Here is a 24252-nt window from a genome sequence, read left to right on the forward strand (position 1 = left end):
TATACAGTAGCAGGGATAGGACAGAGTAAATAGATATCTGATTCTATACAGTAGCAGGGATAGGACAGGGTAAATAGATATCTGATTCTATACAGTAGCAGGGATAGGACAGGGTAAATAGATATCTGATTCTATACAGTAGCAGGGATAGGACAGAGTAAATAGATATCTGATTCTATACAGTAGCAGGGATAGGACAGAGTAAATAGATATCTGATTCTATACAGTAGCAGGGATAGGACAGGGTAAATAGATATCTGATTCTATACAGTAGCAGGGATAGGACAGGGTAAATAGATATCTGATTCTATACAGTAGCAGGGATAGGACAGAGTAAATAGATATCTGATTCTATACAGTAGCAGGGATAGGACAGAGTAAATAGATATCTGATTCTATACAGTAGCAGGGATAGGACAGAGTAAATAGATATCTGATTCTATACAGTAGCAGGGATAGGACAGGGTAAATAGATATCTGATTCTATACAGTAGCAGGGATAGGACAGAGTAAATAGATATCTGATTCTATACAGTAGCAGGGATAGGACAGGGTAAATAGATATCTGATTCTATACAGTAGCAGGGATAGGACAGGGTAAATAGATATCTGATTCTATACAGTAGCAGGGATAGGACAGAGTAAATAGATATCTGATTCTATACAGTAGCAGGGATAGGACAGGGTAAATAGATATCTGATTCTATACAGTAGCAGGGATAGGACAGGGTAAATAGATATCTGATTCTATACAGTAGCAGGGATAGGACAGAGTAAATAGATATCTGATTCTATACAGTAGCAGGGATAGGACAGGGTAAATAGATATCTGATTTTATACAGTAGCAGGGATAGGACAGGGTAAATAGATATCTGATTCTATACAGTAGCAGGGATAGGACAGAGTAAATAGATATCTGATTCTATACAGTAGCAGGGATAGGACAGGGTAAATAGATATCTGATTCTATACAGTAGCAGGGATAGGACAGGGTAAATAGATATCTGATTCTATACAGTAGCAGGGATAGGACAGAGTAAATAGATATCTGATTCTATACAGTAGCAGGGATAGGACAGAGTAAATAGATATCTGATTCTATACAGTAGCAGGGATAGGACAGGGTAAATAGATATCTGATTCTATACAGTAGCAGGGATAGGACAGAGTAAATAGATATATGATTCTATACAGTAGCAGGGATAGGACAGAGTAAATAGATATCTGATTCTATACAGTAGCAGGGATAGGACAGAGTAAATAGATATCTGATTCTATACAGTAGCAGGGATAGGACAGAGTAAATAGATATCTGATTCTATACAGTAGCAGGGATAGGACAGGGTAAATAGATATCTGATTCTATACAGTAGCAGGGATAGGACAGGGTAAATAGATATCTGATTCTATACAGTAGCAGGGATAGGACAGAGTAAATAGATATCTGATTCTATACAGTAGCAGGGATAGGACAGGGTAAATAGATATCTGATTCTATACAGTAGCAGGGATAGGACAGAGTAAATAGATATCTGATTCTATACAGTAGCAGGGATAGGACAGAGTAAATAGATATCTGATTCTATACAGTAGCAGGGATAGGACAGGGTAAATAGATATCTGATTCTATACAGTAGCAGGGATAGGACAGGGTAAATAGATATCTGATTCTATACAGTAGCAGGGATAGGACAGAGTAAATAGATATCTGATTCTATACAGTAGCAGGGATAGGACAGGGTAAATAGATATCTGATTCTATACAGTAGCAGGGATAGGACAGGGTAAATAGATATCTGATTCTATACAGTAGCAGGGATAGGACAGAGTAAATAGATATCTGATTCTATACAGTAGCAGGGATAGGACAGGGTAAATAGATATCTGATTCTATACAGTAGCAGAGATAGGACAGGGTAAATAGATATCTGATTCTATACAGTAGCAGGGATAGGACAGAGTAAATAGATATCTGATTCTATACAGTAGCAGGGATAGGACAGAGTAAATAGATATCTGATTCTATACAGTAGCAGGGATAGGACAGGGTAAATAGATATCTGATTCTATACAGTAGCAGGGATAGGACAGAGTAAATAGATATAGGATTCTATACAGTAGCAGGGATAGGACAGAGTAAATAGATATCTGATTCTATACAGTAGCAGGGATAGGACAGAGTAAATAGATATCTGATTCTATACAGTAGCAGGGATAGGACAGAGTAAATAGATATCTGATTCTATACAGTAGCAGGGATAGGACAGGGTAAATAGATATCTGATTCTATACAGTAGCAGGGATAGGACAGGGTAAATAGATATCTGATTCTATACAGTAGCAGGGATAGGACAGAGTAAATAGATATCTGATTCTATACAGTAGCAGGGATAGGACAGGGTAAATAGATATCTGATTCTATACAGTAGCAGGGATAGGACAGAGTAAATAGATATCTGATTCTATACAGTAGCAGGGATAGGACAGGGTAAATAGATATCTGATTCTATACAGTAGCAGGGATAGGACAGGGTAAATAGATATCTGATTCTATACAGTAGCAGGGATAGGACAGAGTAAATAGATATCTGATTCTATACAGTAGCAGGGATAGGACAGGGTAAATAGATATCTGATTCTATACAGTAGCAGAGATAGGACAGGGTAAATAGATATCTGATTCTATACAGTAGCAGAGATAGGACAGGGTAAATAGATATCTGATTATATACAGTAGCAGGGATAGGACAGGGTAAATAGATATCTGATTTTATACAATAGCAGGGATAGGACAGGGTAAATAGATATCTGATTTTATACAGTAGCAGGGATAGGACAGGGTAAATAGATATCTGATTTTATACAGTAGCAGGGATAGGACAGGGTAAATAGATATCTGACTTTATACAGTAGCAGGGATAGGACAGAGTAAATAGATATCTGATTTTATACAGTAGCATGGACAGGACAGGGTAAATAGATATCTGATTTTATACAGTAGCAGGGATAGGACAGGGTAAATAGATATCTGATTTTATACAGTAGCAGGGATAGGACAGGGTAAATAGATATCTGATTCTATACAGTAGCAGGGATAGGACAGGGTAAATAGATATCTGATTTTATACAGTAGCAGGGATAGGACAGGGTAAATAGATATCTGATTCTATACAGTAGCAGGGATAGGACAGAGTAAATAGATATCTGATTCTATACAGTAGCAGGGATAGGACAGGGTAAATAGATATCTGATTCTATACAGTAGCAGAGATAGGACAGGGTAAATAGATATCTGATTCTATACAGTAGCAGGGATAGGACAGGGTAAATAGATATCTGATTCTATACAGTAGCAGGGATAGGACAGGGTAAATAGATATCTGATTTTATACAGTAGCAGGGATAGGACAGGGTAAATAGATATCTGATTCTATACAGTAGCAGGGATAGGACAGAGTAAATAGATATCTGATTCTATACAGTAGCAGGGATAGGACAGGGTAAATAGATATCTGATTCTATACAGTAGCAGAGATAGGACAGGGTAAATAGATATCTGATTCTATACAGTAGCAGGGATAGGACAGAGTAAATAGATATCTGATTCTATACAGTAGCAGGGATAGGACAGGGTAAATAGATATCTGATTCTATACAGTAGCAGGGATAGGACAGGGTAAATAGATATCTGATTCTATACAGTAGCAGGGATAGGACAGAGTAAATAGATATCTGATTCTATACAGTAGCAGGGATAGGACAGAGTAAATAGATATCTGATTCTATACAGTAGCAGGGATAGGACAGGGTAAATAGATATCTGATTCTATACAGTAGCAGGGATAGGACAGGGTAAATAGATATCTGATTCTATACAGTAGCAGGGATAGGACAGGGTAAATAGATATCTGATTCTATACAGTAGCAGGGATAGGACAGGGTAAATAGATATCTGATTCTATACAGTAGCAGGGATAGGACAGGGTAAATAGATATCTGATTCTATACAGTAGCAGGGATAGGACAGAGTAAATAGATATCTGATTCTATACAGTAGCAGGGATAGGACAGGGTAAATAGATATCTGATTTTATACAGTAGCAGGGATAGGACAGGGTAAATAGATATCTGATTCTATACAGTAGCAGGGATAGGACAGAGTAAATAGATATCTGATTCTATACAGTAGCAGGGATAGGACAGGGTAAATAGATATCTGATTCTATACAGTAGCAGGGATAGGACAGAGTAAATAGATATCTGATTCTATACAGTAGCAGGGATAGGACAGAGTAAATAGATATCTGATTCTATACAGTAGCAGGGATAGGACAGGGTAAATAGATATCTGATTCTATACAGTAGCAGGGATAGGACCGGGTAAATAGATATCTGATTCTATACAGTAGCAGGGATAGGACAGGGTAAATAGATATCTGATTCTATACAGTAGCAGGGATAGGACAGAGTAAATAGATATCTGATTCTATACAGTAGCAGGGATAGGACAGAGTAAATAGATATCTGATTCTATACAGTAGCAGGGATAGGACAGAGTAAATAGATATCTGATTCTATACAGTAGCAGGGATAGGACAGGGTAAATAGATATCTGATTCTATACAGTAGCAGGGATAGGACAGGGTAAATAGATATCTGATTCTATACAGTAGCAGGGATAGGACAGAGTAAATAGATATCTGATTCTATACAGTAGCAGGGATAGGACAGGGTAAATAGATATCTGATTCTATACAGTAGCAGGGATAGGACAGAGTAAATAGATATCTGATTCTATACAGTAGCAGGGGGATAGGACAGGGTAAATAGATATCTGATTTTATACAGTAGCAGGGATAGGACAGGGTAAATAGATATCTGATTCTATACAGTAGCAGGGATAGGACAGAGTAAATAGATATCTGATTCTATACAGTAGCAGGGATAGGACAGGGTAAATAGATATCTGATTCTATACAGTAGCAGGGATAGGACAGGGTAAATAGATATCTGATTCTATACAGTAGCAGGGATAGGACAGGGTAAATAGATATCTGATTCTATACAGTAGCAGGGATAGGACAGAGTAAATAGATATCTGATTCTATACAGTAGCAGGGATAGGACAGGGTAAATAGATATCTGATTTTATACAGTAGCAGGGATAGGACAGGGTAAATAGATATCTGATTCTATACAGTAGCAGGGATAGGACAGAGTAAATAGATATCTGATTCTATACAGTAGCAGGGATAGGACAGGGTAAATAGATATCTGATTCTATACAGTAGCAGGGATAGGACAGGGTAAATAGATATCTGATTCTATACAGTAGCAGGGATAGGACAGAGTAAATAGATATCTGATTCTATACAGTAGCAGGGATAGGACAGGGTAAATAGATATCTGATTCTATACAGTAGCAGGGATAGGACAGGGTAAATAGATATCTGATTCTATACAGTAGCAGGGATAGGACAGAGTAAATAGATATCTGATTCTATACAGTAGCAGGGATAGGACAGGGTAAATAGATATCTGATTTTATACAGTAGCAGGGATAGGACAGGGTAAATAGATATCTGATTCTATACAGTAGCAGGGATAGGACAGAGTAAATAGATATCTGATTCTATACAGTAGCAGGGATAGGACAGGGTAAATAGATATCTGATTCTATACAGTAGCAGGGATAGGACAGGGTAAATAGATATCTGATTCTATACAGTAGCAGGGATAGGACAGAGTAAATAGATATCTGATTCTATACAGTAGCAGGGATAGGACAGAGTAAATAGATATCTGATTCTATACAGTAGCAGGGATAGGACAGGGTAAATAGATATCTGATTCTATACAGTAGCAGGGATAGGACAGGGTAAATAGATATCTGATTCTATACAGTAGCAGGGATAGGACAGAGTAAATAGATATCTGATTCTATACAGTAGCAGGGATAGGACAGAGTAAATAGATATCTGATTCTATACAGTAGCAGGGATAGGACAGGGTAAATAGATATCTGATTTTATACAGTAGCAGGGATAGGACAGGGTAAATAGATATCTGATTCTATACAGTAGCAGGGATAGGACAGAGTAAATAGATATCTGATTCTATACAGTAGCAGGGATAGGACAGGGTAAATAGATATCTGATTCTATACAGTAGCAGGGATAGGACAGGGTAAATAGATATCTGATTCTATACAGTAGCAGGGATAGGACAGAGTAAATAGATATCTGATTCTATACAGTAGCAGGGATAGGACAGAGTAAATAGATATCTGATTCTATACAGTAGCAGGGATAGGACAGGGTAAATAGATATCTGATTCTATACAGTAGCAGGGATAGGACAGAGTAAATAGATATATGATTCTATACAGTAGCAGGGATAGGACAGAGTAAATAGATATCTGATTCTATACAGTAGCAGGGATAGGACAGAGTAAATAGATATCTGATTCTATACAGTAGCAGGGATAGGACAGAGTAAATAGATATCTGATTCTATACAGTAGCAGGGATAGGACAGGGTAAATAGATATCTGATTCTATACAGTAGCAGGGATAGGACAGGGTAAATAGATATCTGATTCTATACAGTAGCAGGGATAGGACAGAGTAAATAGATATCTGATTCTATACAGTAGCAGGGATAGGACAGGGTAAATAGATATCTGATTCTATACAGTAGCAGGGATAGATATCTGGATAGATATCTGATTCTATACAGTAGCAGGGATAGGACAGAGTAAATAGATATCTGATTCTATACAGTAGCAGGGATAGGACAGGGTAAATAGATATCTGATTCTATACAGTAGCAGGGATAGGACAGGGTAAATAGATATCTAATTCTATACAGTAGCAGGGATAGGACAGAGTAAATAGATATCTGATTCTATACAGTAGCAGGGATAGGACAGGGTAAATAGATATCTGATTTTATACAGTAGCAGGGATAGGACAGGGTAAATAGATATCTGATTCTATACAGTAGCAGGGATAGGACAGAGTAAATAGATATCTGATTCTATACAGTAGCAGGGATAGGACAGGGTAAATAGATATCTGATTCTATACAGTAGCAGGGATAGGACAGGGTAAATAGATATCTGATTCTATACAGTAGCAGGGATAGGACAGAGTAAATAGATATCTGATTCTATACAGTAGCAGGGATAGGACAGAGTAAATAGATATCTGATTCTATACAGTAGCAGGGATAGGACAGGGTAAATAGATATCTGATTCTATACAGTAGCAGGGATAGGACAGAGTAAATAGATATATGATTCTATACAGTAGCAGGGATAGGACAGAGTAAATAGATATCTGATTCTATACAGTAGCAGGGATAGGACAGAGTAAATAGATATCTGATTCTATACAGTAGCAGGGATAGGACAGAGTAAATAGATATCTGATTCTATACAGTAGCAGGGATAGGACAGGGTAAATAGATATCTGATTCTATACAGTAGCAGGGATAGGACAGGGTAAATAGATATCTGATTCTATACAGTAGCAGGGATAGGACAGAGTAAATAGATATCTGATTCTATACAGTAGCAGGGATAGGACAGGGTAAATAGATATCTGATTCTATACAGTAGCAGGGATAGGACAGAGTAAATAGATATCTGATTCTATACAGTAGCAGGGATAGGACAGGGTAAATAGATATCTGATTCTATACAGTAGCAGGGATAGGACAGGGTAAATAGATATCTGATGTCATATAACATCTTATACAAATCTATGAGCTAATTCCTCACAGTTTTCTATTCCCTGTATCATATGTACAATAACAATGTAGTAATATATTCCATTTAGCAGATGCTTTGATCCAAAGCGACTTGCATGCACAGAGTTTCTTATCGGTAGCCCCAGCGGGTATTGAACCCGTGACCCAGGCCTTGCTCTTCCAACTGAAGCACACAGGACTCCATGTGTTACACTAGTCATAAGGAGATTCTGGTACCTGACATAAACACCACTGTCTCCTTTTCTCTCCCAGGTGTGTCCAGAGCAACATCGTGCTGCTCACCCAGGCCTTCAGGAAGAAGTTTGTTATTCCCGACTTTGTGTCCTTTGCCTCCGAAATCGACGCGCTCTATGAGAATGCCAAACACCTGGGAGGGGGACAGGTGGGTGAGGGAGAGGCCCCGGGGTCAGTGAGACTGCGTGGTGATGGTGGTGATGATCATTTCCTGATTAAATGCCCATGGGGAATGGTAAGTGTTGATATGTTGCCTTCTTTTCTGTTGCGTAGGTGGCTGACTACATTCCCCAGCTGGCAAGGTTCAGCCCGGACCTCTGGGCTGTGTCCATATGCACTGTGGATGGACAAAGGTACAGCAGCTATAGTCATGTTTCACATGCAGTAAACATGTAGTAGCCTACATTTGTGTTTCTACAGTTAAGATGGAACACTTTCCATTTGGATGTACAGTATAGTGTTCCTGTCAAACTGCTTACAGCAGCATTATGACAATGGCATACACTATAAAGTAGCTAATTAGTTACCCTACATAATGAGACATTCTTTCGTATTGTTTACATTTTCCTTTGCTTATTGCCTTTATCTCCTGGTCCTCTCCCCCCACTCATCCCCTCTCTCCATCCCTTCTGCTCTCTCTCCATCCCTTCTGCTCTCTCTCCATCCCTTCTGCTCTCTCTCCATCCCTTCTGCTCTCTCTCATCCCTTCTGCTCTCTCTCATCCCCTTCTGCTCTCTCTCCATCCCCTTCTGCTCTCTCTCCATCCCCTTCTGCTCTCTCAATCCCTTCTGCTCTCTCTCCATCCCTTCTGCTCTCTCTCCATCCCCTTCTGCTCTCTCTCCATCCCCTTCTGCTCTCTCTCCATCCCTTCTGCTCTCTCTCCATCCCCTTCTCTGCTCTCTCTCCATCCCTTCTGCTCTCTCTCCTGCTCTCTCTCCATCCCTTCTGCAATCCATCCCTTCTGCTCTCTCTCCATCCCTTCTGCTCTCTCTCATCCCTTCTGCTCTCTCTCCATCCCCTTCTGCTCTCTCTCCATCCCCTTCTCTCTCCATCCCCTTCTGCTCTCTCTCCATCCCTTCTGCTCTCTCTCCATCCCCTTCTGCTCTCTCTCCATCCCCTTCTGCCCTCTCCATCCCTTCTGCTCTCTCTCCATCCCCTTCTGCTCTCTCTCCATCCCCTTCTGCTCCCTCCATCCCCTTCTGCTCTCTCTCCATCCCTTCTGCTCTCTCTCCATCCCCTTCTGCTCTCTCTCCATCCCCTTCTGCTCTCTCTCCATCCCCTTCTGCTCTCTCTCCATCCCTTCTGCTCTCTCTCCATCCCCTTCTGCTCTCTCTCCATCCCCTTCTGCTCTCTCTCCATCCCCTTCTGCTCTCTCTCCATCCCCTCCTCTCTCTCCATCCCTTCTGCTCTCTCTCTATCCCTTCTTTAGACACACAGCGGGTGACACCAAAGTCCCGTTCTGCCTGCAGTCGTGTGTAAAGCCTCTGAAGTACGCCATCGCCGTGAATGACCACGGGACAGAGTATGTGCACCGTTTCATCGGCAAAGAGCCCAGCGGTCTGCGCTTCAACAAACTATTCCTTAACGAGGAAGGTGAGGGTCACACGTATAAAGATATAAAATACTAGAGTGGCTGGTGTCGTAAAACCTACAGAGCTCCAGAATGAGATTCTGTAATTCTATGGTCGCAGGCAGCACCGGTTTGTCTGAAGCCCCCCTGCTCGCTGTTTGGCTGTTCATTTCACACGCAGAACTCAGAACAGAGGAGTTCGTTACAATGTAGTGCTGCTCAGGTGGTCCTATTTTACTTCAAACCTAGCATACCCTGTGAAAAGATTTTGTCCTTTCATAGAATCATTTATATATTGTATACATACATTGGACAAGGCAGTTGTTCGGGTTGATTGAGAGAAAGTAGTCCCTCTGGGTGGGTTGTCATGTGATTCAATGCAAGGTGATCCAGCCTGTGGTGCAGTCTGTTGCCATGGTACTGTTGTGTAATCTTAATGAGAGGTGTTGGTGCAGCCGGATAGAATCAGTACAGAATCAGTACAATGTCCATACGCTCTACTCCATTTGCAAAAGTCTACATAGACCTGGAGAATAACACCAACCTCACCAACCTCAACCTTATCTTTGATAAGATCCTGGTTTAAAGCTGGAATCCGTACTCTGTGAAACGGCCACGTCCGCTTGCGATATTACAACAACAAAGAAGTTACTTCAAACAACGAACACAGTTTCCTTCCCTCTGTCACCGTATGCAATGTGATCTTTTTTACCACTCGGTTTCATCAATGAAACAAAAGCAATGACAACAGTGTCAATGTTTCACTGCCTGTGGATTTCGGCTTCACGTAAGAAGCGCATGCAGAAGGTATATGGAGAGCAGCGGTTGTCAAGCTCTCTCAAATCAAGCCTTGTCTGTTTCAAATCCAATCGAGGCAATGTAACTCATTGCTCTGATTGCTGTGTTGGTTGGAAAATGATGCTATCTGAGCTCTGTAGATTGTGACTCGGGGTTTAGTACAGGGTTTCAGTTTTGTTTTGATGCACTTTCTCCCATTGGTCATGTTATCTAATCTGTTTATGCAAACTGCTAGCAGTGGTAGCAGTGTTGTTTCTTCCTGTTTTCTGTGTGATTGCATAAGAAGATTCAAAGGGTTTAGGGGAAGGAAAGGGGAAGTGGCATAACACAAGAGACCTACAGTACAGCTAGTACTGGGCTGTGAGTTCATGGCTGTGTTCCTCAATATCACTAGTATGGTCTTTAGACTACAAAAGGCAGCCGTGGTCCCATCAGCATTCATTCATTATCCATCTGATTTGTTATTCTGCTCCTTTCCTCACTTCAAGTTCAAAGTTAAATCGAAGTTGCATGATCTTTGGGCATATTTGCCTCTCACATTGAATGTGTCGAGTAGTGTGTGGTGATTGTGAAGAAAATGTAACCTTGCTGTGTATTGTACGTATACTCTGTCCACTGCATTTGTAAACGTGTTGTAATGTAACATACACCGATTTCCACAGATAAACCACATAACCCTATGGTTAACGCCGGCGCTATCGTGTGCACGTCCCTCCTAAAGGTAAATAACGTTTGAAGTTCAGATAATAATGTATGTTTTTTGGAGGGGGAAACATTGGTTTCAAAAAGAAACGCTGACCCATGCCTTTGTTCAGTACTGTGGGTAGGTGTACCAATACTAGGCTACATAATACATAAGGTCGATTCTGTACGTACCTTGTTACCTCTGGAGTGACAAAGTTGCATTGAATTACATTTGAAATACATTAAATAACATGGGGGGGACTGCATTGCTTTAGCCAGATTACCAGCTTGCACTGTATTGTATATGGAGAGATTAAGACTATAGATCATCCTGCTGAAAGGGGATTTGTTTGGTGAAAGCATCAGTGAGCTGCCTGCCTCTCAGTTATGCACACAGACAGCACTAGCGTGTCAGGCAACGGGCATCAGATTGGTCTAACCAGCCCAGCCATATAGATAAAGCCATACATTTAATCATGGGTAAAACTGCTTTGGTATATGAATGAAAGATCAACATGTGGGTGTGTTCTGTGTGTCCATCGCCTGCTTAAATCTTGTGTTTTTGACCAGGCAGAGGCAAAGCTAACCTGGCTGGCTATTGGCTGAGAGGAGTAGAACATCTTTGCTATTGGCTATTAGTCAGGAAGTGATTTTAGAAATAGCTTACTGTACGGGAGCAGTGTACCCTCTGCTGCTGAAACTGTGATCAATTCTCTGTGTGTTTATTATGAGATATTGTAGGGTAAAACGCATTCACCTCCAAGGCATTGTAGGTGCCTCGCTGAAGACTAGAACCAAGAGGTGACACATACATGTACATCGTGTGCATAAGTCTTCTGTAGTGTTGTTACTACATAACCCAGCACCAGCCCATTTATCATATCAACGTGAGGAACTACGTTTGTTTCATACTAAACTTTCAACAGTCACATACCGTGAAAAGAGAAGTCATTTGGACAGAGTTTGTATCGTAAGCTTAGTTTGTATTCATTGTATTCATAGAAATACTACTGTTAGATCTTCTCTCTTTTTTCTCTGCAGAAACGAGGTTTCATCTCCAATAATTAGTGGCTCCAACCTACTGCAGATACTTTTTCTCTTACTGTATGTAGCAAAAGCCCATATCTATAGCTCCAGGGGCTATTTCAACAGCACAACTGTCTGCCTTAGATGAAGACAGTTGTAGGCACTAGCTTACCACCTTCAAAACAAGGCTAGGACTTTGTTCCATATTTCAACGTAACATGGCACACGGACCCAGATACATGAGGCCTGGCTACTCATCAATCTCAACCGCAACCAAGCCAAGTTACTGAATGAAGACTTGAGTTTTCCTGTCTGGTTTGATATGGGGTTGAACTCTGATGGAAAGGTGCCGTATGATTATCCTGTCTAAGAGTTTATAGGAGTAACACCTATCAGGAATAACAACTCTATAGTAATTAGTGTTAACGATTTATTTTATTGATACTTGTATCATACTGTACACTATGTACTCAATATGGTACATAGTACAGTACATAAAAAGTACATAAAATATTACACCTAGTGATATACAGATGTAGGATCTTAACTTGAGCCAGTTTGCTACAGCAGGAAAATAATCCTGCAGCAACAGGAAATGTGAATTATGATGTGAATTATAATTAATGGCATTTTTTTGTAGGGGTTGATACAGTTTTTGTTCTGGCAAATCAAGTCTTGACATTTTAAAGTGGAAATGACTAACTTTAGAAGCCTTTTTTTCCGGCAGTGAGTGATAAAAGTAAGATCCTACATCTGTAGCGTATTAGTCATTTGGTTATTTGGATGGCAGTCATTTGACTTGACAGGGTAATAATGTGGTATCTTTCTACTTCAAATCTTCATTATAACCTTAAACCAATCACTGTATAGGTTGCTAATGGTGAGCTCAATAATCAATCCACTGATTGGATGCCCCCACATTCTAATTCTAATCTAATGTATTCAGTAATATAGACCAGATCTGTCTCTCGGAGTGTGGTTCTCGTATGGTAAATCTGGGACTAAACTATGGGAACGTTGTAATGTATTTTTGAAGCCTCGTTTGTGGTTTATTTGTTGTTGCATATTTTACAGCATTAAGATCTGTGGGAAATTATGACCACTGCCACAGGTCAATGACGTTGGTAATTCTTTTACTTAAATTATTTCCCCCATTGAACAACATCTGGATTTGTTAAAAGAAGCTGCAGTTGTAGTAGTTGCTATTTGTCACTTGCATTTTACAAACGGTTTACAAACTGCTTATAACCTGGATAATAAACAAAGGCAAAACAAAAAACATGTTTTTCAAAATCATGATAGGACAAACATGCCATTTTGTTTTTAGATGATCGATTATTTGTGTTTTAGTGTTTGAATGTATTTAACTGGTTTATTTGCACTATTTGTATTATTAGAGTTAAATATAACGTTTCCTTTCTGTAGTACCTCCTCTCCTCAGCTTACACTACATATCCCAGAAGTCAGTGTGTTCCACAATATCAAGGGAGGACATCACTAATTAATCTGCACATATAGATCCATAACCTTCTACATCACACAGGATCAGCCACACACTAGCAAACATCACTAACTTTCAACAGACACCCAGACACCCCTACAGTACATAGGCTACTTGCACTACTACAGATTAACTTCACGTATGCCTGTCTATGCAGAATTGCAGATATAAGGAATTGCATTTACCTGTGGTGCGTTTTATCCCCATAACAGTCTGGTAGAATGGTCTACACATTGTTTTCCTGATTGTCTTTTGGTAGATTATTTTCTCATTTCAAAACCCTTGACTCTTTAATTAGGGATTAATTTCATCTCCATCTAGCTACTTGCCCAGTAATCCTAAATATTTTTTATATTAGGACTAAATGTATTTTCTTTAGGGTACATACTGTTTTTGTCTAATGATTATTGCTAGGTTTTGTAATGATGTTGGTAAATTGATCTAGGAATCATTTGAATTTGTCATAAGGTATTCCCACTAGCTAGGCAATATACAATATACTGTACATCTCATGAATGTAGTCATTCATACTTATGTGATCTTCTGTTTCTCTTTTAGCAAGGGGCAAGCAACGCTGAGAAATTTGATTATGTAAGTAACGCTACCCAGTTCTTTTATGTTTCGACCGACGCTGCGCTGACTGTTTGAGATGATCGTCTTCGTTATGATGGGTACACTTTGACCTTTTGGACTTTGTATTGCAGGTCATGAACTTCATGAACAAGCTGGCAGGAAACGAGTATGTGGGTTTCAGCAATGCCACGTGAGTTCTCAAGATGAAGAACTGGGGTTGTGGTTTGGTTCAGCACCTTGGGCTCACCACCATTGGCCAGGTGCCATGCCTTAGTTATTCATCAGTGTTGTTTTCATCAATCGCATTTTTAGTACGATTATCAGTTTCAGACAGTACTTTATTCTGCTTTAGAATAACATCACAAAAACAACAACCATAGAGATAAATCTTGACCTGGACAACATCAAAAACCATAGGGGAAGTAGGGGTGCTGAATTCATACAATTCTCAAAAGTAGTCAACTGTAGTCCTGTGTTAGCAGACCGATATAGCTAGCGTTTTTTGTTGCACCGCCACCGCCCCCACCCCCAAACGACTTCCCGCGGCTATGTCAACAACACAAATAGCGGCTATGTCAACAACACAAATAGCGGCTATGTCAACAACACAAATAGCGGCTATGTCAACAACACAAATAGCTTTACTGGTTTGGGAAGTAGAATTGGATTCCAAATTGGAATTGAACTTAGTTGAAACAGAACTCCGAACTTCAAATGTTAACTGTGTGTGTCGGTTAACTAACAACACAACTCTCTGCAACCAGATTCCAGTCAGAGAGGGAGTCTGGAGATCGGAACTTTGCTATTGGCTACTACCTGAAGGAGAAGAAGGTTGGCGACAGCTGAAACAAGCGCACACATTGTACATCAATCAAATGTACCTTTCCTAGATCACTGAAGACATTTTTACTAGGCATTGTCTGACTGTCAAATCAAATCACTGTTTCTTTCTAGTGCTTTCCAGAGGGGACAGACATGACCTCCATTTTAGACCTCTACTTCCAGGTGAGTATTTGTATTTGGCAGCAGCTACTCTTCCTGGGGTCCAAACACATGAAGGCACTTACATCACACATAAAACAAAAAGATAAAACAGTATGCACATAACATTATTACACCACTACATATCTACAGTACAAAATGTCTAATACCACCATGCAACAATATTACAATGTACGTGTGTGTGTGTGTATTGCGGGTCTGTACCTGTGTGTGAGTCTCTTCACAGTCCCTGCTGTTCCATAAGGTGTATTTTCATCTGTTTTTTAAATCTGATTCTACATCAGTTACCTGACTTGGAATAGAGTTCCATGTAGTCATGGCTCTATGTAGTACTGTGCGCCTCCCATCGCACATTATTATGGACAGACTTCTCCCCATCTTAGCTACTGTTGTATCAACATGTTTTGACCATGACGGTTTACAATCCAGGGTAACTCCAAGCAGTTTAGTCACCTCAACTTTCTCAGTTTCCACATTATTCGTTGCAAGATTTAGGGTTTAGTGATTGATTTGTCCCAAATACAATGCTTATAGTTTTTGAAATATTTAGGTCTAATTTATTCCTTGCAACCCATTCTGAAACTAACTGCAGCTCATTGTTAAGTGTTGCAGTTATTTCACTCGCTTTAGTAGCTGACGTGTGTAGTGTTGAGTCATCTGTATACATAGACAACACTGGCTGTGATGACAGTGTATGTATGTATGGTAAATTGGTGTGGGAATTGAGTGAGTATTTTTTTCTGAACATGGTTCAAGTTTGAAGCTGTATCATTTCAATGGAGAAACATCCTGTTTGTGTTTTTCTCACTCTGTCAGCTGTTATTCCCGATGGTATATTAACAGTTTTCTATTCTACTCCAGCTGTGCTCCATCGAGGTGACCTGTGAAAGCGCCAGCGTCATGGCGGCCACCCTGGCCAACGGCGGCTTCTGTCCAATCACAGGCGAGCGCGTGCTGGGCCCGGAGGCGGTACGGAACACCCTGAGTCTCATGCACTCATGCGGCATGTACGACTTCTCGGGACAGTTCGCTTTCCACGTGAGTCTCCCAAGTTCCTTCCTTCAATACTTGTATTTGTTGATTTGACAGGGACCATGTACAACAGACTTTGCGCCAGATTTGAGTTAGAATTCCCATTTCCAGTCCCCTTTATTTTCCTAGCCACCCCCCTAGTTTAGCATTGTTTCCTACTGTCTGTTTGGCCTGCTGCTCTTTGTCGTTGTTCCCACTGTGTCTCCAGTCTGCCACCGTTTAAGCATTACACATTACACTGCAGTTCCTACTCCATGGTGTTTGTCCATCCACTGCTGTTCCTTTACACTGATCTGTTTTGACACTGTTGTCTGCACTCCCTGTTAACCTCTTCCTCTATGCTGTCTCTGGCAGGTTGGACTTCCAGCGAAGTCGGGCGTGGCAGGGGGCATCCTGCTGGTGGTGCCCAACGTCATGGGTATCATGTGCTGGTCCCCTCCACTGGACAAGCTGGGTAACAGTGTACGAGGAATCCAGTTCTGCACGGTACGAGAAGCTGATAGGTTTTCACTCTGTTGTCTCTCTGTCACTGATCTAATTCATTGATTGATTGATGATTAGAAAAGCAGCAGAAAGCCTGACAGGGATTTGCTCTGGTTCCAGGATCTGGTGTCCCTTTGCAACTTCCACAACTACGACAACCTGAAGCACTTTGTCAAGAAGCTGGATCCTCGCAGGGAGGGAGGAGACCAAAGGGTGAGCCGAGTTTTACTGGGAGCCTCTCGCTCCTTCTCTGCTCTTTCTCTACTTCCCTACGTTCACCAAGGTGCCTCCATGTACATGTAGTCGACGTATTCCCTTGAAAAGGCTGTCGTTGGACTGAGTGTTTATTTTTTAAAGCAACAGTGCCATCCACTGGAAGATGCTGATAGTGCTAAAGGAAAGTGGTTGACGTGCAAACTGACGCCAGCTGCCTCTCTGTTGTCTTTCAGGTGAAGTCGGTCATCAATCTTCTCTTTGCTGCGTACACTGGCGATGTGTCTGCACTGAGGAGGTACACAGCACTGCATTATCTCCATGTTGTCCAACAAGGCCTTGAAAATAAGCCATGAAAGGAAATATGTCATGTTTTGACATCTTGGAGAGTAAATTCCAAATCTGTCCCTGTGTCAGACCGAGACCTTGTGAGGTTTCCCTGTGTGTCTACTTGGGGACTAGAGGTGGTGTGTGCGCTATTTTGGCTGCTGTACTGTGCTCATCACTGTCCTTCTGTGGAATGTGTCCAGGTTTGCTCTGTCTTCCATGGACATGGAGCAGAGGGACTATGACTCCAGGACAGCCCTCCATGTGGCTGCAGCAGAGGGACATGTGGAGGTGGTCAAGTTCCTGTTGGAGGCATGCAGGGTCAACCCTGTTCCCAAAGACAGGTGAGCTTAGATTCAATGGCCCCCAAAGACCACCCAGTGTCTGTCAATGTAGCTAAGGTTCAATGTCTCCAATGGACGAGAAGACATATTTACAACCAGTGTCTTGTCTGTAACCAGCTTTCCATCCCACTTTTTTATGAGTACATGTCGGATAAGAAATGTCACGGCAGGCCGAATGAAAACAGCAAATGTGTCATTAAGCTTTCCAAATGTCAACAAACCAAAAACAAGATGGGGAAACTTGGAGCCACACAAGGATATGTTGTGTGGTCCTCCCGTTACGACTTGGGAAAGCATGCAGTTTATTAGGCTACAGGTGAAATAAGTTATAATGAACTTCACAGGGTGGTAAAAGTGCATGGTGATGAGCTTGACATACATGTATATATTACCTCTTATGCAGATTTGAGAATATTTGTATGAAAATCTGTCGCCAATTGGATGGAAACGTAGCTCATGTAAAACGTGTCCATTTTAAGAGTCGTGTTTACAATGTCTCTTGTCTGTTCCATCAAGGTGGGGTAACACACCGATGGAAGAGGCAGTGCACTTTGGACACCACGACGTTGTGACCATGCTCCAGGACTACAACAACAAGTACAGTCCACCGGGGGGCGCCAATGAGGACAAAGAGAAGGAGACAGCGGAGAAGAACATTGACGGCCTACTATGAGCCAATTAATACTCTTATCTATCCATAGAAATGAAATAACTAGAACGGACGTTCCCATTGAAATATATATATATATATATATATATATATATATATATATATATATATATATATATATATATATATATATATATGTATATGTATATGTATATATATGTATATATATGTATATATATATATATATATGTATATGTATATATATATATATATATATGTATATGTATATATATGTATATATATGTATATATATATATATATATATATATGTATATATATGTATATATATATATATATACATATATATATATATATATATATATATATATATATATATATATATACATATATGTATATATATATATATGTATATATATATATATATATATATATATACATATATATATATGTATGTATATATATATATACATATATATATATGTATGTATATATGTATGTATGTGATCTGAGAGGCTTGGTTCTTTCCAGTCATTCTATTTCTATGGCCACATTAACTATCTGGAAGACTTACTGTAAGTGTGTGGTCCATTTGTCACGTCAGTGGTAGGTCACGTATACTGTCGATAGTACTGTATTTTTGAATTTGTATAAAAGTATTGTATTTCTGTCATTTGATAGACAACAATGTGTTTAAAATATATATATATATATTGAGCTTTGACTTTTTCCCAGATGTTTTTAGTTTTTTGGTTGTTTCCTTTCGCTTCACTTTTTTTATGTCGTACTGCGCAATTCTCCCTCAGTGTGTGTCGGCACTATGTGGAATGTATTTTCTACATTTAAATGCACAAAACATTTCTCTTTATGTACAACAGTGTGTAAAACCTGAACGTATCCATCAGATAATATGTACATTTATGTCATGTGTGTATATCCCTGAAATTAATATAATATCAGAGGTAGATGGATTCAGTGTAAATACTATTTTATCTGTAGTGAAATCAAGTGACTCTCACTGGCACAGCTTTTGAAGGAAATGGGTAGAAATGGGTCCACACACTGTGCATTAGGCTTAAGTTTGTCTCTATTGATGAGGCAGAATGCATGACATAAACTATTCCACATGTTCACAGATCTAGGGAGCCTGGTTGCAAATCTGTTTGTGCTGTATATGACACTGGCTATACAGACCAGAGAGAGATCTGGGACCAGGTTATCTATGATTTAAGACCTCTGGTCTTTTAATTTAGGCCCAGGAGCTTCATATGAATTCAAAGTATGGCATTATGTGGAATGAGTATGGTTTTGTTGGTTTGCTATTCGACAGCTAGACATTTTTGCACCTTTTTCTCCAAAATAACAAATACATTTTTTATTGATTGTTCAATAACCTTATTTTAATTTGGAGTAGAAAGGGTGTTATTTATTTAGGTGTCAGCCAAAGCTTTTCTGTACGTTTGCGCCACCTGATAATGAAGTCTAGTCGGCGACTTAAAAAAAAGAGAGGATATCACACGCCTCAGGAGCAATACAATACAATTCAACCAGCAGCCATGTGCTCTTTACAGACATGTTTCCCACCTGTGCTCAGTAAAATTTTAGGGCAAAACATAAAACCCTTCGAAACATTGATTTATCACTTCATGGATACAGCCGTGTCAATGGTGTTACTATTATGATTTGTGACACGTTTTATTTATTTGTCAGATGTGTTTTTTTACATTGATTTTTTATCATCAGTTATAGACAGTGCATTACACTTTGATGAATGTTTTTGGTTCAGAACAACTCCACAAAGGTGGACTTTAAATCTCGCCATACTCACCCAAATGCATCGTTTGGGTAGAGATAAAATAGTTATCCTTATGGGCCTATATGAAACCAGAACACTAAGACGATCCTACACACAGCTAATGGAGCACTTTTCATGCAGAGATACGCATATTGATTGTTTAACTGTTTAGAGTGTAAAAGTGTAAAATAACATAAGGGTATACTTGAAAATTCAGGTTAGTTTGGTGAGAACTAGTCTGTGTGTATTTGTTTGTGTCATTGACTATGGGAGGGACAGCGACAACAAATCTGGTAATGACAGAGGACATTGCCATCAAAATCTCAATTGCCATCAAAATCCCTACTCAATTGTGCTGAAAGTACTAAGGCAACCTGTGATTTGATGAATGGATATATTTTTATTGACTAACTCATCTCAAGTGTTCAAGTGTTGCATTCATTGGATTTGACTTGACTTGGTCTTCCCAGTCCCTGTTGCACAGAAAGCCTCATACGTATGAGTGTTTATTGTTCACCTGTGTAGGTGCAGGTCATCTTCAACATTAGCTAATTATTTTCAATGTACCACAGGTGTACACTGATGTCATCAGTTTGTTTGTTTTCATTCAAGTATATCCACTTCAACTGAGTGTTGCAGGCAAAGGAGAAATATTTATTTCAATTATCAAACAATGAATAAATATATCACTTTAAATATGGATATCTCCCTTTACTCCCACTCTATATTCTTGAATATAGGCATGTGAAGACTTGGGTATCTTCATTAATTAATTCCATAAATGTTACAAATTATCAACAAATTAACACCAAAGTATGAATTGTTTCCAGCACAGTGAGTACTACATGATTATTCCTACTGTCATTTTATTTACAGCGGCAGTTTATAATTTCATATATTTAAAACTTGTGTCTGAGAGAATTATGTTGTCTAAAGAGATAGCCTTGAATTGTACACAGCATCTCCCTCACTCTATCTTGGTTCTTGCAGGTGGCTGTGACCTCAGACCAATTGACAGTACGCCCAGAACATTGCTCTGGGAACTAAAAGGAGTATCTCCGTTTCAAGTTCCCAGTCTTGAGAGAAGAAGCCTTGTCAGTCACATGCAAGAACCAGCGTTAATAATGAATAATAAAAATCAAGCCTATATGACTTGTTTCTGTAGCAGTATATAATGACTGAAAGGAACACCCCTTTCAGAGTTTTCATCAAGCTTGGAATGAGTTTGTGAACCTCAAAGGTAATACAGTTGAAGGTTTGTGTTCAAAAGGGATTGATGACCTATTTTATGTGTCATGTGGTTATGCTCATTTATGTACATCCGGTCCTGATGTTCTCACGCTATGGAGTGAGTGCTTATGTAACCTGTTAAGGGTAAAGCATGTGTTTGCACTAAGGCTGTCCTGGTGATTGATGTATTGTTGAACTGTGGAATGTGTTTTCACATTTGAAAGAGTATAGCAATGATGTAGTGAGCTTATGTCTCTGCTGTTTAGTGATCTTGTACATGGTCAGTCTAAGTAAAGAGCTGTGAACACTACGTGTGAAAAGAAACCTCAAGATTAACCACAGAAGACTCTCTAAAGAAGAAAGAAATAAAACATGACCAACTATCGGTGTATTGTGTCATCCGTGTCATGAACACAATGACAAAGACATCAAAGCCATTCTTTGTGAGGCTCCTGATTGTTTTAATGGTGGAGTGGATATCAGTGACGGACATATGGGTTACATTTTCCAACCAGACGATTCAACGGTGAAGATTTTCACAAACGGCTGCCTCAACACCCATTTTCAACCAAAAACGGGGAGTTTTTCTGTCACGTTCTGACCCTAGTTCTTGTGTTATTTGTTTGTTTTAGTTGGTCAGGACGTGAGTTGGGCTGCCATTCTTTGTTTTGTGTTTCTAGGTTGGTTTTCTGTGTTTGGCCTAGTATGGTTCTCAATCAGAGGCAGGTGACGTTAGTTGTCTCTGATTGAGAATCATACTTAGGTATCCTGGGTTTCACTGTTGTTTTGTTGGTGATTGTTTCCATGTCTGTTTTTCACCACACGGTACTGTTTCGGTTTTGTCATTTCACGTATTAGTTTATTGTTTTTTGTATTTCATAGTGTTCAGTGTTTTTGTTGTTAAAAATGATATGGACACTTACCAGCGTGGTAAGTGTCCATATTTGGTCCGATCCGTGAAATGCTACACGTGTGGTGAAAAACAGACTCCTCTTCAGACGAAGAGGAGTATGATTCTCAAAAACAACTACAGAATCACCCACCAACCTAGGACCTAGCGGCGTGATAACAGACAGCGGCAGCAGCAGCAACAGTGGCCAGCATCACAAGACTCCTAGACATGGGAGGAGATTTTGAACAGAGAAGGACCCTGGGCACAGGCTGGGCAATATCGCCGCCCCAAAGCAGAGCTGAAGGCAGCGAAAGCTGAGCGGCGGCGATATGAGGAGGCAGCGTGACAGGTACGAGAGGCAGCCCCCCCCACGAGGAGTGTGGCTAAGCCAGGTAGCAGACCTGAGCTCACTCCTCGTGCTTATTATAAACAGCACGTTACTGGTCAGGCACCGTGTTATGCGGTTAAGCGCACGGTGTCGCCAGTACGTGCCCATAGCCCGGTGCGCTATAGGGCAGCCCCCCGAAAGTGTCATGCGAGTGTGGGCATCCAGCTAGGGCGTATGAGAGCCGCCAGAGTCTCCTGCCTGTCCAGAGCCGCCAGAGTCTCCCATCTGTCCAGAGCCGCCAGAGACTCCCATCTGTCCTGAGCAGCCAGAGCCGCCAGTAAGCATGGAGCCGCCAGTCAGCCAGAAGCCGCCAGTCAGCCAGGAGAAGCCGCCAGTCAGCCAGGCCAGTCAGCTGCCAGAGTCGCCAGTCAGCTGCCAGAGTCGCCAGTCAGCTGCCAGAGTCGCCAGTCAGCTGCCAGCCAGTCAGCTGCCAGAGTTGCCAGTCAGCCAGCTGCCTGAGTCGCCAGTCAGCCCGGAGCTGCCAGAGTCGCCAGTCAGCCCGGAGTCAGCCAGTCAGCTGCCAGAGTTGCCAGTCAGCCAGGAGCTGCCAGAGTTGCCAGTCAGCCAGGAGCTGCCAGAGTCGCCAGTCAGCCCGGAGCTGCCAGAGTCGCCAGTCAGCCCGGAGCTGCCAGAGTCGCCAGTCAGCTGTCAGAGTCGCCGGTCAGCTGCCAGAGTCGAGGGTCAGCTGCCAGAGTCGCCAGTCAGCTGCCAGAGTAGCCAGTCAGCTGCCAGAGTCGCCAGTCAGCTACCAGAGTCGCCAGTCAGCTGCCAGAGTCGCCAGTCAGCCAGGAGCTGCCAGAGTCGCCAGTCAGCCAGGAGCTGCCAGAGTCGCCAGTCAGCCCGGAGCTGCCAGAGTCGCCAGTCAGCTGTCAGAGTCGCCGGTCAGCTGCCAGAGTCGAGGGTCAGCTGCCAGAGTCGCCAGTCAGCTGCCAGAGTAGCCAGTCAGCTGCCAGAGTCGCCAGTCAGCTACCAGAGTCGCCAGTCAGCTGCCAGAGTCGCCAGTCAGCCAGGAGCTGCCAGAGTCGCCAGTCAGCCAGGAGCTGCCAGAGTCGCCAGTCAGCCCGGAGCTGCCAGAGTCGCCAGTCAGCCAGGCGAAGCCAGAACCGTCAGACAGCCAGAAGCTACCAGAGCCGTCAACCAGCCTGAGCTACCTCTCAGTCCTGAGCTACCTCTCAGTCCTGAGCTACCTCTCAGTCCTGAGCTACCTCTCAGTCCTGAGCTGCCTGGGTGTGCATTGGAAGAGGACGTCTGCGGGCGAGGTGATTTGAAAGCCATAATCTCTTCAGTGGCATATAGTCCGGACTCCAAAGTGACAATTTTAGGTTGTGCCGAATTTAATAGTTTAAATGACAGCAAATGAGTTAGCTCGTATGTATTTTCAAAAGACTGCACAGAGGTCAACTATTTTGTGCCTGTCTTTAGCTTTAGGTGGGGAGATTACTTAAAAGTCCTTGAAATGATCAAACGTGTGGAAACTCTTTTTGTGATCATTTGCGTCGATGGGCACTTCTCTCTTCAAGACAGAACATGGGCCTAAAGACAAGAAGGTTGATATATCATGGAAAAGAAAACATACGAAACCTGGAAGGCGCTGGAGATTAAGGGGGGAAGAGACAGTGACTGAACCGGTCATCTTGACGATGGGGATTTAGAGATGGATGGTGGTGGTGGTTTACAATGTATCATTCCCAATGCCCTTTTCTCTAAGAAAATAATTACTTATAAAACATGTATATGTAGGATTGTTCAGTAATAATG

The 24252-nt window shown here is 41.1% G+C and overlaps 1 protein-coding gene across 3 annotated transcripts in view; it reads left to right on the forward strand.

Moving 5' to 3' along the window:
• Positions 1 to 18286, forward strand: part of LOC124011262 (glutaminase kidney isoform, mitochondrial-like) — a 35024-nt gene extending 16738 nt beyond the window's left edge. For 2 of the 3 annotated variants that reach the window (XM_046324460.1, XM_046324459.1), the window contains exons 4-17: positions 8027 to 8156; positions 8282 to 8361; positions 9438 to 9601; positions 11039 to 11097; positions 14146 to 14178; positions 14292 to 14350; positions 14925 to 14991; positions 15115 to 15165; positions 16024 to 16200; positions 16549 to 16680; positions 16798 to 16890; positions 17127 to 17188; positions 17421 to 17561; positions 18078 to 18286. In XM_046324460.1, coding sequence (XP_046180416.1) covers positions 8027 to 8156; positions 8282 to 8361; positions 9438 to 9601; positions 11039 to 11097; positions 14146 to 14178; positions 14292 to 14350; positions 14925 to 14991; positions 15115 to 15165; positions 16024 to 16200; positions 16549 to 16680; positions 16798 to 16890; positions 17127 to 17188; positions 17421 to 17561; positions 18078 to 18234 — 1405 coding nt within the window. In that variant the 3' untranslated portion in view covers positions 18235 to 18286. Of the gene's footprint in view, positions 1 to 8026; positions 8157 to 8281; positions 8362 to 9437; positions 9602 to 11038; positions 11098 to 12156; positions 13211 to 14145; positions 14179 to 14291; positions 14351 to 14924; positions 14992 to 15114; positions 15166 to 16023; positions 16201 to 16548; positions 16681 to 16797; positions 16891 to 17126; positions 17189 to 17420; positions 17562 to 18077 lie in introns of those variants that run through there. The other variant, XM_046324461.1, reaches the window with a different exon arrangement.
• Positions 18287 to 24252: the final 5966 nt, after the last annotated feature.

This window comes from Oncorhynchus gorbuscha, linkage group LG23 (genome assembly GCF_021184085.1).
Source record: "Oncorhynchus gorbuscha isolate QuinsamMale2020 ecotype Even-year linkage group LG23, OgorEven_v1.0, whole genome shotgun sequence".
Taxonomy (NCBI): Eukaryota; Metazoa; Chordata; class Actinopteri; order Salmoniformes; family Salmonidae; genus Oncorhynchus; species Oncorhynchus gorbuscha.